The sequence below is a fragment of the Sitophilus oryzae genome, unplaced genomic scaffold (genome assembly GCF_002938485.1).
Source record: "Sitophilus oryzae breed Bouriz unplaced genomic scaffold, Soryzae_2.0 scaffold_809_pilon_pilon, whole genome shotgun sequence".
NCBI lineage: Eukaryota > Metazoa > Arthropoda > Insecta > Coleoptera > Curculionidae > Sitophilus > Sitophilus oryzae.
Genome location: NW_022147427.1, coordinates 243,871 through 261,533, shown reverse-complemented (window position 1 = coordinate 261,533; position 17,663 = coordinate 243,871). Strand labels below are relative to the sequence as shown.

General features: G+C 36.0%; 2 protein-coding genes across 2 annotated transcripts; one reads left to right on the top strand and one right to left on the bottom strand.

Annotated features, from left to right (window-relative positions):
• Window positions 1–14,379: 14,379 nt before the first annotated feature.
• Window positions 14,380–15,960, top strand: LOC115888902. The gene is made up of 2 exons (XM_030908785.1): window positions 14,380–14,936; window positions 15,020–15,960. The coding sequence occupies exons 1-2, from the start codon at window positions 14,644–14,646 to the stop codon at window positions 15,288–15,290; spliced, it is 564 nt and encodes a 187-aa protein (XP_030764645.1). The 5' UTR covers window positions 14,380–14,643; the 3' UTR covers window positions 15,291–15,960.
• A 442-nt stretch (window positions 15,961–16,402) lies between these two features.
• On the bottom strand, window positions 16,403–17,305 carry LOC115888937. Its single transcript, XM_030908827.1, has 3 exons — window positions 17,173–17,305; window positions 16,950–17,106; window positions 16,403–16,832 (listed from the first exon to the last, which is right to left on the bottom strand). Exons 1-3 carry the CDS (start codon window positions 17,303–17,305, stop codon window positions 16,403–16,405), a joined length of 720 nt encoding a protein of 239 aa, XP_030764687.1.
• Window positions 17,306–17,663: the final 358 nt, after the last annotated feature.

Sequence of the window (17,663 nt, the reverse complement as noted above, 5' to 3'; positions counted from 1 at the left end):
AAAGCAACTTTTTTTCTATTTTCGATATAAAACAATGGAAAATGATTGCAAATGGGTCTTTTCAACACCTTTCGTTTTATTGTCACTAAGAAAGTTGGGATCCAAAAATTGCATCACGACATCCCACAAAACGGTCAAACTGGTCTTAGATGTTGATTTTAAAACGCCTTTTTTTCTTGAGGGCTTCAAAAATTTCTTGGCAGCTGACTTCAACCTAACCTAACCGGTGAATCGGTGAGAGACCCCTAAAAATTATGTTTTTTTTCAACAATTTGGCAACGCCCGGTACAAATAAATATGGGCATGGAAACTACAAATATTCTAGCATCAAAATTGTTTTCTACTTTTTGGTAACTATTGGTAACTCAAAAGATCTACATCATTCAATATATCGATATTTGATATAATAAAGTGAAAGTTTGATATCTGCAGAACAAAAGCACGAAATATTTTAACGAATAATATACGTGTAGTATAAAAGTAAATAACATAATTTGGTTTTGGAATAGAATGTATAAGCACTTGTAAATATTTTGTTTTCGTATAACTTCTGCCTTGCTGAGCAGAAAACGACCTTTAGTTGTAAAAATGTATCGAAAGACATACAAAGAATATATATAACCAAAAAATAATTGATGCATTTTTATATCTATTGGAATGCCTACAATTAATTCATCAGTACACATTATTTGGCTTATTTCTAACAAAACGGTTTTGTCCCGCTAGAATTACCGTCCGCCACATTGTGCGCAAGGTGAAAATATGCTATAACCACAGACTTAACTATGGCCACCGTCTTATAATATTCTAATTAAAAAATTTTAGACGGTTCATTGGCTATAACCACCTATAACTCTTCTGGGGGTGTGGTGCTAGCTCTGTAAGTTAGGTGCTAGATAGTGCTAGGTGGGTGCAATACAGTGCTAAAGTTTTAAGGGAAATATTCAACCGGGGGAGGGCTAGGTTACATTAGTCCGTCCCGGTAAAAATGTCCTGTAACTCGCTAGGGGTTGTGGTGCTAGCTCTGTAAATATGGTGCTAGGTAGTGCTAGGTGGGTGCAATACAGTGCTAAATATTAAAGAGTTTGAGAACCGGGGGGCTACTGTAACGGACCAGATGTTTTGTCCCACTAGAATTGCCATCCGCCCCACTGTGCGCCAGGTGAAAATATGCTATAACTCTTCTGGGAGCGTAGTGCTAGCTCTATAAATTGGGTGCTAGGTAGTGCTAGGTGAGTGCAATACAGTGCTAAAGTTTTAAGGGAAATATTCAACCGGGGGAGGGCTAGCGTTACATTAGCCCCTCCCGGTAAAAATGTCCTGTAACTCGCTAGGGGTTGTGGTGCTAGCTCTGTAAATTGGGTGCTAGGTAGTGCTAGGTGGGTGCAATACAGTGCTAAAATATTAAAGAGTTTGGACAACCGGGGGGGGCTACTGTAACGGACCCGATGTTTTGTCCCACTAGAATTGCCATCCGCCCCACTGTCCGCCAGGTGAAAATATGCTATAACTCTTCTGGGAGTGTAGTCCTAGCTCTGTAAATTGGGTGCTAGGTAGTGCTAGGTGGGTGCAATACAGTGCTAAAATATTAAATAGTTTGGAGAACCGGGGGGGGCTACTGTAACGGACCCAAATATGCTATAACTCTTCTGGGAGTGTAGTGCTAGCTCTGTAAATTGGGTGCTAGGTAGTGCTAGGTGGGTGCAATACAGTGCTAAAATATTAAAGAGTTTGGAGAACCGGGGAGGACTACTGTAACGAACCCGATGTTTTGTCCCACTAGAATTCCATCCGCCCCACTGTGCGCCAGCTGAAAATATGCTATAACTCTTCTGGGAGTGTAGTGCTAGCTCTGTAAATTGGGTGCTAGGTAGTGCTAGGTGGGTGCAATAGAGTGCTAAAGTTATAAGGGAAAAATTCAACCGGGGGGGGCTAGCGTTACATTAGCCCCCCCCGGTAAAAATGTCCTGTAACTCGCTAGGGGTTGTGGTGCTAGCTCCGTAAATTGGGTGCTAGGTAGTGCTAGGTGGGTGCAATAGAGTGCTAAAGTTTTAAGGGAAATATTCAACCGGGGGGGGCTAGCGTTACATTAGCCCCCCCCGGTAAAAATATCCTGTAACTCGCTAGGGGTTGTGGTGCTAGCTCTGTAAATAGGGTGCTAGGTAGTGCTAGGTGGGTGCAATACAGTGCTAAAATATTAAAGAGTTTGGAGAACCGGGGGGGGGCTACTGTAACGGACCCTAAATGATCGTAAACTCACAGGTCTTCTTCTTCTTCCTACTCTATATCAGGTAGATTACCTGTACATTCTTCATATCATGCCTACAGTTTCAATCGATGGTAAGGTTATCACACCATTTTTTTCTTGGCCTTGCCGTGCTTCTTCCCAGTGGTTATTTGTCTCGAGCTGTCCTTATTATTCTTCCCTCGTCCATTCGACTTATATGTTCCATTCGCGTCTTCTGCTCAATACTCATTCATTAATGCTATCCACCTTGCATGTTTGCCTTTTGTTGATGCTTCGTTCTCTATCTAGCAGCGTTTTATCTGTGATTTTGCGGAGGATTTTCATCTCGCCGGTTTCCAAGAATCTTTTTGTTTTTGTTGTATTTGGTCTGGTTTCTCCTGTGTAGGTCATTATGGGTCTGACGACAGCCTTGTAATTCACAGGTAAAAACTATAATAGAAACCACCTAATTAATTCCTAATTTTTAGGTTCTGAATCAAGCTTAAATAAGTGCAAATATTACTAGGGATGGTATATTTCGATCCCAAAAAAAAATGAAAAGTATATTTGGAAATTTGTTTGGAAAATTTCTAAATTTTCAGTTAAAAAAAAACAATGTTTGTATTGTGTAACGACACTGTATTGGACAATGACTAAATAATCCAAGGATAAATAACACCCGAGAGCAAATTGTTACGGTGTCACCAAACAGTACCGTGGTACATATTTTTCTTAACCTAGCTGTTTGAAGAGATATTTATATTTTTTGATAAATGTTTTGTCTACGCCTATGGTGTATTATACGGTCGTAGCATACTAATTAATTACGAAAAAACGTATTAAAATGTTAACAAAAGGTACAAAACTAGTATCGACGTATAGCACAAATCAAGTACATATAATATCAGAAAAATAATTATTGAATTCAATAAGAAAAACTCCTGCCTCTTTCTTATCGCTGCTGCTTTTACACTTGAAAGCTGAACAACTAATCAGCATTGTAATAAAGTTTATACAAAGTTCACTACACACAAACTATTAAAAATCGCTAAAATTGTCGCTGGCGACCAGCTGATGACTCATTCGTTGCCATCAAAAGAATGGCGTCTAAGGTCACAAATTCTGCTGCAGCCCGTATATATGGGCATTACATGTCCTTATGTTCTTTAGTCATTGGTATTGAATTTGAGAATTCATCCGAAGTTTTAGAAAAAACGGAAAATTTTGATTGTCTTCGTGGGAAATTATATTTCAAAAAGTTGGCATCATTGAATCTGATAAGTATATATTATCTTTTTTATCAGTAATAAAAGTCTGAAAACTATCATTTATGTCAACTTTAAGTATATTTGACATCATTCTTCTTATTCGAATAAACATTCGCGGCTAAAAATACAAAGATATAATATAAATAAATAGGTATGTCAAAACAATTTTCAGCGTCTTCTCGACTCTCTAAAAGTAATAAATCAAAAATAATAAAGAATCTGAGGATGATGCACTACCCGATAAACGACGATATTGTTTATTACGTCTACTCTTAGCCGGCGGCGTTGCCGATGTTCAGCAAAGAAGAAGATTAATGACGCGCAATGACTGACTTTATAACTAGCTCCTGTAAAATGGCTTTATTGTAGTGTAAAATAGCGCGGTTTTGCCTCTGCGGCTATGCGGACTCCGTAATTAATTAACTTTGAATGATGTTACGCTATTTTCCGGCGGAATGCCCCAGCTTTTTAGGTTAGGTTGCTGGTGCATCGGGCCGATGGAAAACTATAGATCATATGTGTTTTGTGGATGCCTCTTGCCTATAAGGTTTGCTTCTCTAAATATTTGCTTTTCTATACGATAAGATATACAAGAAAAATGTACAAATAATCTATTTGCTTATTTACTGTTTGATTTTACCCTGACTGAATATAATCTTTTTTTCAAGATTTAACGCAATGACTGATACAAGTACATGTAACGCCCATATACGAGCTGCAGCAGAATTTGTTATGTTAGACGCCATTTTTTTTGGAAGTAACGAATGAGTCATCAGCTGGCATCAGCGACAATTTTAGCGATTTTTAATAGTTTGTGTGTAGTGAACTTTGAATAAATTATATTACAATGGTGATTAGTTGTTTAACTTTCAATTCTAAAAGCCGCAGCGATAAGAAAGAGCCAGGAATTACTTTTCATAATTAAATAAACAACCCACTCCACCTTTTTAGCGTATTTTTTTATTGAAATAGATAATTATTTTTCTGATATTATATGTATTTGATATGTGCTATACGTCGATATTAGTTTTGTACCTTTAGTTAACATTTTAATATGTTTTTTTTTTGTAATTTTAGTATGATACAACCGAATACATCATGGGTGTAGTCAAAACATTTATCAAAAATATAAATATCTCTTCAAACAGCTATCTTAAGAAAAAATTTGGGCCACGGCACTATTTGGAAGCATGGTAACAATTTGGTGTCAGGTGTAATTAGTCCTTGTATTCTTTAGTCATTGGCGGCGCACCTATCGTGCTGTTCATGCGATTGTCATTTGTCATTTTAACAGAGCCTTTTTTATTTCTGACATCCTTAACATCATAAGCAAATAATATACCTAGCTAGAAAAAGAATGGACTCTGCCATACTGAAAAATGGTCCTACAGAAATGGCGCCATCTATTGAGTAGGGCTTATTTTAAATGGATCGAAGCGCGGGCTTTTTAAATGAGCGTATTTATTGAATTTTACTCTAAAATAATTAAATTTGATTATTAAATCTTATTTTTTACACAAATTCAACAATACTAATAACAAGTATCGTTGTGATGTGTAAAAAAATAAGATTTAACAGTATAATTTATACAATTATTAAATAAAATTAAAGCCAAACATGTGTAAATATTATTTATTATTTAAAGTTTTTATTTATAAGTCAAATATTTAAACATCGTTTATTATAATAAAACAAGACCAACGTAATACGCCCAAAGTTTTGTAAATGGAGTAAATATAAATAAGTACTTAAATGATGGCAAAAATAAAATACTTACACAAACAACACAAACAAAAGGAATTGTCTAATTAATACACATACCTACTACACAACCAAAGAATATACCTAGCTAGAAACCTATAACCATCCTATAACAAATTATAGTTTAAAAAACGTCTTGATAATCATTTGATAATATTATCATAATCATCATTTATCATCATAATATTATGATTGGCGTTATGACAACAACAATATTTTTTGAGAATTTGACAATAGTATGACAATGGTCGTTGGAAACTATGGAAACTACAAAAAAAATTCTGATTTAACGCCATCTGGCAATAACTAGTAGCAACTTCTTAAAAATTAATGGCACTACCACCTAGCGCCTGAGGCTGGAACTATTTTATTTGAAATTTCCGTGGAAACGGTGGAACCGCTTTTGCTATTTCACTTTCCCGCCCCTGATCATAAGTCTGGGTTAGAATTTCGAATTATTGTATACTTTATTGAAAATCTCAATCCGTTGGAATTTCAACAATCCAGGCAAATATGTTATATTGTCTCCTGTAGATGTGGTATTTTTAATATATATTTTCAGGATACAATCGAAGATATTTGGCACGTTTGTGACATATTTTTTTCGAGATCACTCCAGATTGGTAGGTAGAGAAATAGCTGGATTCGTGATAATGGAAACCCTCGAGTTATTTCGAGGTAAGTTTATAGTGTGTTTTATTTCGAACAAGGATACTGAGTTTAACGTTTATTACGACCTGTTCTTCCTATCAGAATTTTCAGCCTTCTGTGTTTCTCAGAGGCATACTTAGTTTAAGAATCAGTCTGTAGTATAAACAAGCCTCTATTCAATCTGGATGTCCTTTTTATGCTGATCACAATTTCTGTATTTCCGTCGACTATGTACGATGGAAGAGGGTGACCCCATCTTCTGCTGCCACTGCTCCGGAGAAATTTTCTTGGAACAAACATCGTACAGTTAAGTCTCAACTTTATATGTAATTTTATCGATAGCATACATTTCAATCGAAATATTTTCAGTCTTAAATTACCATTTAGCTAGTTTTCATTATAGTAATTTTTGTTGTACCAGTTTGACATTTAAAAAAGTATGATTTAGTTTAAAATTTTAATTACCACATTACCTTTTATAATGGTATTACTTACTAATGAGCAAATCATGCAAAGAAAATAAAGTCCTCCTACACTGTGTGCCCGCTCACCAAGCGATAGAAGACAATTAAAAAACAAACATCAACAGACCAATCTAGCTAGAAAAGGAGCAAACATTTTACTAACTGGATCAGAACCGTTCTCCTTTCTAAGCGGAAACCAACTTAAAGCGGGGCTCAGGAATCTGGAAGACGCCATCCGTAAAACCCGGAATGGAAAAAAAACCCACTCGATAAAGTTTCTGAGAACTTGCCACCGAGAAAAATCACAATATTTCCTTGATTTAAGTAAGAACAATCTTCGCATTGTCACGGGGTTTCTAACAGGGTACTGCCTTCTCAACGAACACCTTAGTAGATTGAAGCTGAGAAACAACGGCGAATGCAGATTCTGTGGGTTTAATACCAGGTAACTTTGGGTAACTTTAATACCGCTGATGTCGGAGATAAAGAGTTGGCCTCTGCGGTGCCGTCTCAGATACTGGCTTTTGTCAAAGCCCTGAGGCTGTATGATGTTTCATAACTCATTATAACTCAAGAAAGGGGAACACACAATGAACTTGTAAGGTCGCGGTGATTAACCCCCCCCTCCTAAATATTTTACATGACCCCCTCTTCCTTCGATTTTGTTTTTATCAATAACCTACAACCATGTTAGTGATAAAGAAACTCTTTTTGTATAAATCTAGTAGAGTAAAAGCATCCACGAACGATGTATGTTCTAAGCATCGAGCTGACGAAAAACGCAACATTATCATCATCGGACCAAAAAGAGACGAATTTATGCCTTTTGTGTCGACAAAATGCGTCACACGTTCGATATGTTTCGATGAATAACAAACATGGAAACGGCTCTCTAATTATTATTGGATGTTCGGTGGTATATGCGACGCTGGAGGCGTGTATATTTAACGTGCTCAGTCCCCAAAGGGCCACTATTTTTATTACGTTTTCGATGTGTTTTTTAATTACTATAATTGGGACTTATAGAAGTCAATTCGCAGTTCATAAAAATTTCATTTGTTAGAATTGATTCATCCATGGATAGAAATATCATGTGATGATAACTAAAAATCGCGCTACATCAGTGTAATAATTTTGTAAGTAACATCCCGTCAAAAATCAGTTGGCGAACCTCATTTGCCTCGGTTGATTATACGAAAACGGTAAGATGTAGAAACAATTTTTTTTATCTGTATATGTGGGGAGGCAATGTGCATAATTGAATTTTTTTTTTGAAATAAACAGGGTGTATTAGAACTAAGATTCATACTGAAGATATATTTTTTCTTATGGAACACACACACCCGGTATTTTATTTCACTTTTCGATTCTTGGACCTCAAAAAACATATTTATTATAGAGTTCAGTTCCAATCCACCCATAATTAGAAAAAATCCTGATGATTTCGTCCACTTGATGAATATGTAAACAAAATGTCGCGTCGTATCCAAGTTTGTAGGGTGGGACCGTGTGCACCGTCGCTCACATAGCCACATTTGATCGCGATCGGAAGACATCAATTTTTGACGTTCTTTACGTCAAAACTAACTGTCACAGTGACACGTGTCCAAGTTGGCCATGGTCCAATCTGCCGACATACCAAATTTCATTTAAATCGGACGATTTTTCGCCATTGATGATGGGGTTTCATAGTGTCGTCAAAATATCGTACATCGCGCTACATTCCAAGTTTCAGCCCCCTAGCTCACATAGGGCCCGAGTTATTCGATCGTTACCAGTTTTGTGACGCGTGTCATGACGCTAGGCTCGTATATCACGGCTTTGAATTTTTACTCCCATCGCGCGTAAAGAAGTTTCCCATGTACATTCCGAATTTCAGCCCCTAGTTCGTATAGGGCCCGATATACCAAATTTCATTTAAATCGAACCATTTTTCGCCATTGATGATGGGGTTTCATAGTGTCGTCAAAATATCGTACATCGCGCTACATTCCGAGTTTCAGCCCTCTAGCTCACATAGGGCCCGAGTTATTCGATCTTTACCAGTTTTGTGACGCGTGTCATGACGCTAGGCTCGTATATCACGACCTTGAATTTTTACTCACATCACGCGTAAAGAAGTTTCACTTCAATTATCATCGGCCGGCCTTGTGGCCAAATGATAACGCTGCTATCTAGCAAGCACACGGTTGCTGGTTCGAAACCAGATCAGGCATAGATGTTTAATGTGTGACATCCATTCATGACCTAATGGATGTTTTAAAATAGCTTATTTTGGCTGTTGTAAAGACACGTGACCATTGAGAAACAAGAAAAAAAAGTATCAACGATGGCCATTCCCCAGCCGCCTTTGACGCATTTTTTTCAATCTAATGGTATATTGACAATACAGTCAAAATCCTTCTTTTATCCACAACGAAATTAAAAGGGGGTAAAAAATGTCATGAGTGGCTTCGAGAAAAGGATGGTACGGCAGTGCTCGACTTGGCGACAAATCATATTCACTATGTTCATATCCAATAAACTTTTAGTCAAGTGATTAAGCTTGACCAACACAGCGTTGTCCACTTTTACATATTTTCTTTTAATCAAAATATTTTAGGAAACAAAAATAATTTAATTGTAAATATATAAACGGTTATTATTTACATCAACAAAATTCACCTTCTTACAGCACTTAGGGGACATAAAGGGCCATTATTACCGCTTTCCTGTTAAAAATATTCACTATCTTGTACCACTTCGCAGTAAAAAAAAATTCGGGAGTGGTTCGAAAAAGAGGTTCGAAAAAGAATATTGTTCGACTGCAAGTTTCGCTAGTAAAAATGTTTGCTTTATTTTTAACAACTTCGATTTTAAAAAGAGTTTTTTAAAATTTCAAAGTAACGATTTATAATTCGCAACTTATTTTACAGTCCTTTTTCATAGTCCAATTTCCTTTTTTTACTTTGCAAAAAGGTGGCAATCCTAGTCACAAGCTTGACCGGCACTGCGTTGCCCACTTTTACATATCTTTTTTCAATCAAAATATTTTAAGAAACAAATATAATTTAATTATAAATATATAAACAGTTATTATTTAGGTACATTAACAAAAATCACCTTCTTAACAGCAATTAAGGGACATAAAGGGCCAGTGCTACCGCTTTCATGTTCAAAATATTCTAATAAAGTTGCGAAAAGTCTTTTACGGCTATTAATCTTGTACGCTTCGCACAAAAGGTTCTAAAAAGAACAATGTTCAACTGCAAGGTTTGCTGGTAAAAATGTTTAAGCTTAAAGTATCACAACTCATTTAAACCAAAAACTGGATAAACAAAACTAAAATGTCAAAACGAATGACAGTGTCGGGAAATAAATAAATAAATGTGGCAACTTGACATTTTTACAGCAGAGCTACCACCTGAATCCCCAGCGGGAAATTTAAATTTCCATTAGTCAAACCGGTGCCGAATATGTTCAGGATTGGCAAGGATGAATTTAAAAATCGCGCCATCGATTACGTTCTTAAAAGGTTAATTATTGATATCAAATATAGGAAATTTTTTGTCATTAGAGAGCAACTGTAAATTTGAAATTTGACATTATTAAGTTCTCTAAAGTTTTATATTTAATGACTTGTTCATCGGTACACTCACGTTTACGATAACGTAAACGAATTAGTAGATTTTGTTAAATAGTCGTCTTCCATTATATCTGGAACAATTGGTCAAAATAGCCCGCACATTCCGACCGCCTAACAATCACCGCATTCCAACGGCCAATATCGACGTGCAAAAAGCGCATACAAAGGCCCTATTAGCGCCCTGAAAGGGGCCAAACACGATCGGCACGTGAACGGGGCGCCGTATATCGCGCGCGTCTTTGTTCGCATCCAGAAACAAACTCCGCCAGATGATGTACGACCGCGCAAATTTAAATTTATAGCTCTTTTGTGCCGCTAGAAAGATGGCCATAGTCAGTACCGTTGCTTTAGGCCTATAAATTTAGGATTAACTACGAATACGCGTTTTTATGCCGGTTAAAATATGTGTAAAATTCAGACAAAACCCATTTAAAATACCGAGGTTTTGAGAAAATTCATGAATGGAAATTGCTGAAAAAATGTTAATACGAAAAGGAGGGCATAATTCCGTGGTTGTTAGGTGCAATAACACTCTATACAACTCTCCAGGAACAACATTTTATAGCCTCCCAGCTTTATCACACAGATTTGATCAAAAGCAAAAATAGATTTAGGCAGTTGGGTGAAACAAGTGAGTAGAATGTGGAATGTATGGGACGCGGAGTTAATCACCGCAACCTTAGATATCTATTGTGTCCCTCTCTATTGAGTTTATCATATGTCATATACTATACATACCGCCAATACTCGCTGACGAGTATTCGACACGCATCAGAAGAAGGTCACGCAAGGCGTTTTCTTTCATGAGCTTTTCTGTGACTGAAAAGCCCGATACGTGATGTTATCTGCCTACCGCACTCCGGACATTCAAAAATCTCATTGCTTTGTTGCCTCTTTACTTTTTGGTTGTCGCTGTTAACTGAGTTTACAATTCTTTCCTATTGAGTTCTATTGTAAGCTGCTTCTTCCCACTCATTCTGCATGTTAATCCCCTTTAGGTTTTCGTGGAAAATGCCCTTGCACCTTTTCAGTTGTCCACTCGGCCTCCTCTCACCGTCTACAAGCTCACCGTAAAGCAGAGATTTTGGTATGAGGTTTTCTTGCATTTTGCATTAGTAATAGCCCATATTAAGCGGGATTTTCTAACCATGACTTCAATTCTTTCGCAGTTAGCTTCTTCAAGGACCGATACGTTTGAGACATGATGGAACCACCGGATTCTTAAGAGTTGTCTAAGGTGTCTTTTTAATGAGGTTTAACTATTAGATAAAATGGGTAAACAAAGTCCGCATAACATAATCAAAAATTAAATAGGTATATATACTATGAGGATAAAATATAATTTCATTGATATTAATGGTATACTTTTTTAATCAACTAGTGCTTACATTTTTTATGAACGTCTTTGTTGAACTTTGGAATATAACGAACCCCAGTTATATTCCAACGGCATAATCAGCGCGTAAAACTATACAAAACTATGCTTCATACCGGTAGTTGAAGCAGCCGGTGTGTTATTTCTCATTTAAAAAGTTTTATTAGATTAAATAATAAACTACAATACCCGTTATTCCGAAGATATCAAAAGATTTTACTGTTTATTTTTTTCCAAATCTCCCAAGTTGCACTTACTAATAGAGTAGTGAGAGCAGGTTGATTCACATTATGACGAACACAGTGTGGAATTAAATTTCTATATCAGCAGTTCAAGGCAAGAATCTTATATATAATTTATTACTTATTAATAGATACATACCGTGCTAGCAACTCTTACTTTTGGGTCTGTATTTACATGTGTGCAAATAAATCGCATAGGGATCATATTAAGTCCGAGTGAGAGAAATGCGACGGTGTGCTGTGGCGGTGTTGTCACATTTCTCCGGTACCCTTTCCCTATCAAGTAAAGTAAAATCACGATCGTAAACCGCTTATTTTTAAAGGACTTTTTTTCGAACAGATAACTAGATAAAATCATTAGATTTGTTTATGAGCATCTGAAATGGAATTATAAGGATATCGTTAGGGTGTCAATTTTTTTATAACGAGAAAACGTCAGTAATCGCGATAATTTAAAAACTCAACTTTTTAACACATAACACGCGATAATCAAGAACCACTTTAGATATAGAAACTTTTTTATTTTGAAGCTCGGATCTTTTAGAAGATATTTAAATAAGAAAATTTCGATAGGCTTGTTTTTTTTCCATTCAAAAATTAAAAAAAAAACATTCGTTTACTTTTAGTGCATAGCAATTTTTAGCAATCGTGTAACTTTCATATACTGTCTGTGAAGAAAATATAGCAGACATATTCAGAATATTTAAAAAAAACTACAATCAATTATTTCTAATGGATTTCAAGATATCGATTTTTGAATTCAGAGTTCTAATAACGCGACCACTGTCGAACACCAACTCAATTCCATTATTTTTACCAAAAGTGCAGGTGTTTCTAACGTCCACTTAAAAATTTAACAAATTACAACGACTCGTTAACAACAAATAAAGTATCGCGAGAGGTAATTAAATCGTGAAGCTGAACGCATGATGTACAGCCTTCCCTAGAATTTTAAGTAAACATTTTTAAGTTAACTTTTTTTAAGTATTGATTAGTCGACCGCGACGAATCTGCTATATCCCCTTTCACGTCTCTTAGCAATCTACAGGGTGGGTCAAATTGGACGTTTTTAAAGGGAAACTCCCTTTTCTATAGGAGATAGACGAAAACTAATATCAGTGTCTGGAGCTCAATTTTTGTCAAAAACATGATGGTGTAAACCGCATATCGATATCTGTTACCGTTTCGGAGTTACGGGGTTTTTCAAAAAAGTGCATTTTTAACAAATCGCTGTAACTTTTTTGCTATGGAAAATTTATATTTCTATAAAAACATTTCCAAAGCACCTTTTTACGTAGAATTTAATGGTTTAAGTATAATTTTTTTAAAATTAATAATTTAAGAATTATCAACAGAAAATTTGACTTTTTATATGGGACACCCTGTATATTTTTAATTTATTGAAAATAATTTAAAATTACCTTTCCAAAACTATAACACACTTGATATTTTGCTCGATTCCTCTTCGAGATATAGAGTATATAAACATTCGCCCGCTTTAAATTAGTAGGCTTTGAATGGCACCGGCTGCGGCTGTAATGCAAAAAAATTCTAGCTGTGAGCATCAATTAAAACGAAAATAGTATTTGCTATGAGAGATGCAGAATTTTATAACAATTTAAAATATATTTAACCAACATCAACACATTTAAACTATATCTGATAACAATAAAAATAAATAGCAAACCAAGACATGAGATTTTGCTACAGGTGTTCGACATATCGACCGTCTTTTGTTATGGACAGACGGGGCAGTTTCTGAACATTTTTCGCGGAATTCATTAACTCAGTGGGGGTGAAAGATACCCTCTCATACAGTATTTCAAATTCTTGTCTAGATTATCCGCAAATATATCCATAGGATTAGATCCATGGGCACTAAGTCAGGCGGCCTCAACGGCCAACGGCTGGGATCTTGGTTAGCTATTCAATTATTCTTGAAATTGGCTGCAAAAATTTGCTGATAGCGTCAGCGTTCTGAGGCTGTGCGTCGTCTTGCTGGAAAATATGTTTTCGAGTTCCATTAAGGGCATATCATCAATAAGGGTTCCAAAGCCTACTAGTTAAAAGTGGCGAACTCCTAAAAATTCTGTATTTCGAAGGGGATTATAACAAAATATCAAGTGTGCTATATTTTTAGAAAGGTAATTTTAAATTCTTTTCAGCTAATTAAAAATATAGAGGTCCCAAATAAAAAATCAATTTTTCTGTTCATAACTCTTAAATTATTTAAAAAAAAATATACTTAAACCATTAAATTCTTCGTAAAAAGGCGCTATGGAAATGTTTTCATAGAAATACAAAATTTTCCATAGCAAAACAGTTACAGCGATTTGTTAAAATTGCACATTTTCGATAAACACCCCGTAACTCCGAAACGGTAACAGATATTGATGTGCGGTTATACCATTATGTTTTTGATGAAAATTGAGCTCCAGACACCGATATTAGTTTTCGTCTATCTACTATAGAAAAGGGTGTTTCCATTTAAAAGCGTCGAATTTGACCCACCCTGTACACAGTTTCTCGGTTTATTTCACACGTTTGGCACCGTTTTTACTGCTCACTCTTTGTTCAGTACATTATAAACGCATTGTACTCTTCTTACATACGAAAATCTCGACCCAAAAGTAACCTTTGTTAGCCCTTAGTATATAAGTTAATGAAAATCGGGAACTACTGAAGTGACGTCAATTTGAACTACTTGTCAAAACAATTATGCTGGATTCAGAGTTCCGTAGCCGTAAGACGTAGGCCGTATCGATAGCCGTAAGACGTAAGGCATTTAAAGAATCGATTCATAGCTGCCGTAAGACGTAACGATATATTTACCGTAGGCATGCGCGTTGGTTTCTATCGGATTCTGCATGTCTTGTCAATTCTCTTCTGTGGTATTGGTATTGTCATTTGTCATTTTCCATTTTCCACGTGTCTATACTGTCTATTAATTATCTATTATCTTTGTGCTTCTCATATTCACTTGGCGTAGTATTTTATAAAATTTACCAGTTTGTTTTAAGTCCTACTAAAATGGATATCGATAGTGTTATTGTAGCAGGAGTTCTATTCTGCTACTTAATTTCTAAAAATCGCCGTAAAAAGCGGCTTGTTAAAACAAGGAAGATAAATACAGAAAGAGCCACAAAGGGCTTTTATAGAGCATATTTTCTTCCCATGAAGGCGAATGATCCTGGGCAGTTCCATAAATATACGAGGATGTCGGTGAAGGCATTCAACAATTTATTGAATATGTTGATGCCATATTTAAAAAGGAGGATATCTGATGGTATTAACGCAGAAGAACGCCTGGCCATAACTTTACAGTAAGTATATTTTAATTTAAGTTAAAAACTATATAATGTATACATTTGTCCTCGTATATATATGGAATTCTTTTTATTTTCAGCTACTTTTCTCAAGGAACGACAATGCAAACAATTGCCTGGAAATACCATGTAGGTCACTCTACTGTCCACTACATAATCAAAGAGACCAGTGTAGCCATTTGGGAAGTATTATCCAGTCAATATTTAAGACCCCCAGCTTCACAGGAAGATTGGCTAAAGATAGCAGAAGAATTTGAGAGGGAGTGGAATTTCCCTCATTGTATAAGGGCACTGGACGGGAAACACGTTAAGATCCAGGCCCGGGCAAAAAGTGGCAGTCTTTTTTTTTAATTATAAAAAAACTTTTAGCATTGTGTTAATGGCGTGTTGTGATGCAAAATATAATTTCACTTTAGTTGACATTGGTGCGTATGGAAGTGAAAGTGATGGTAGTATATTTAGCAGTTTTGCATTTGGGACGCTTATAGACAATAATAAATTGTATTTACCCAATCCAAAACGTTTAGCCAACAGTGAAATTATCCATCCATATACATTTGTTGCTGATAAAGCCTTTCCGTTAAAATTCTACATATTAAGGCCCTACCCTGGGCGAAATTTGGAAGACGATAAACGTATTTTCAATTACAGGCTCACACGAGCCCGCAGGTGCATTGAAAACAGTTTCGGAATTTTAGTCAACCGGTGGAGACTATTAAGAAATGCAATAACTGCCGATGTAAATAATATAGACTTATTTGTCAAGGTAATGGTATGTCTACATAATTATTGCAATAAGGAAACTGCAGCGGATACATATCCAGAGTTGATGGATGTAGAGACTCCTGAAGAGGTGCAGCCCCTTAAATCTGTGGGAAGATTGGCTGCACACAGATTTTCCCGAATATTATATGATATGAGGGACAATTTAAAAAATTATTTTGTTTCGCCAGCTGGCGAAGTGCCTTGGCAAAATAATATTTTAAATGAAGGACTTATTGAATAAATGTGTTGGAAATTATATTATATTGTTTTATTTCTTTTAGTGGACTACTATTAAAAATATTATAAAATAAAAAAAATGGCGTCAGAAACTACTTCAAAATGAAGACCGCTGTCATTTCAAAGCTAACTGGACGCCATTTTTTACTCGATCATATTTACTGTAGGTGTAGTAAAAAAATAGTACCGTGTGATCGAAAAAAACGGCGTCCAGTTGGCTTGGAAATGAACATCGTTGACATTCCCCATATAATTTTACATATAAAATGACAGCGATCTTCATTTCATAGCCATCGCTGACGCCGTTTTTATTCGATCATACGGTATACACATGTATGATCAACTGGCCTTTGAGGCAAAAAAGAACAATGAAATTTCACAATTATTAACCATACAAAGCATGCTTAATCATATTCTCTCTATGGGTGGAATAATATACACATTCATAAAATATTATAACTTTATTCGTTATAAGTTTCATTTAAAATCTCTACAATTTTCAATTTTTTGTGATTTTGTTCGCGCAGTGGCATGTCGGCTAATGTTAGCCCGACATATTGTCCAAAACTTAAATTTTTATCCACCACTGATTTTTCTTTAATGTAATTTTGTAATAATGTTAATGTATCATCAACGGCATTCTTTGAGGTGGTCAACTTCCTCTTTACTCCTTTGGAGGTTGACGGTCCTGGTTGCGGTGTGGTGGCTTGACTTGATGCCGTAGCAGCTGTTGCTTCGGCATGAGGTGCTGTACCTGTCTCGTCATTACCTGCCTCGTCATCTTCATACACTTCTATCGGCGTGTCCCATATGTTTTGAGATGACAGTGGGGACACAAGTGGCTCTGTGCCACTTGACGATGAAGACAACCGCCCCAAATTTGAAACTCGTCTAAAATAGATTTAAATATGTAAATAAATAAAAAAAACTCATAATATTTTATTGAATGATCGTAAAAATATAAATGTGTCTCAATTATTTTTTACATTAAAATGCATGAAAACTTACTTTCTGGACAACATGTGTTTATCCATAAACCGCATTAGATCATAGAGGAGCCACACCGAATCAGGGGCCCCTGACCCTGATGGCATATTTCGGATCTGTTTCCTTTCTTTGTCATACCTCTCCCGCAGATTCCTCCATACTCGCTGAATATCCTCAACTACAATTATAAAACACATTTACAATAAAAACTTTACCAAAACTTTAATAAACTGAATTGACTTACCAGAGGTGGTCAATGCTGCGGCGATGTCCCACGCATTGTTGCGAATATTATTATTCTTATACTCCTTCTTGCTTTTGTCGTACAAGTACGGAAAGTTCTGAATCAAATCAATTAATAATGCTTCCTGAGACATGATTAAAAGTGAAATTAAAAATGGAAGTAAAATTATTAAAAATGCACGTGGACGATACAAACGACACAAAGACTCGAAGTGAAATGAATAGAAAATGGATGCCAAACGCCAAACGCCAAATATCTTTGACATATCTCCAGTCCCTCCAACTTATCAGGCGGTCAACGTTACAAACCCAAAATAACCACACCGATTAATCCGAAAATAGCCGACCAAACACGAATCGATAAGACGTAACGTAAGAATTGGAATTGGTTTATTTCTTACGTCTTACGGCATACGGAGATCTATGAACGCAATCATATGATTGTGAAGGTCGATATCCCTTACGTCTTAACGATACGGCTTACGTCTTACG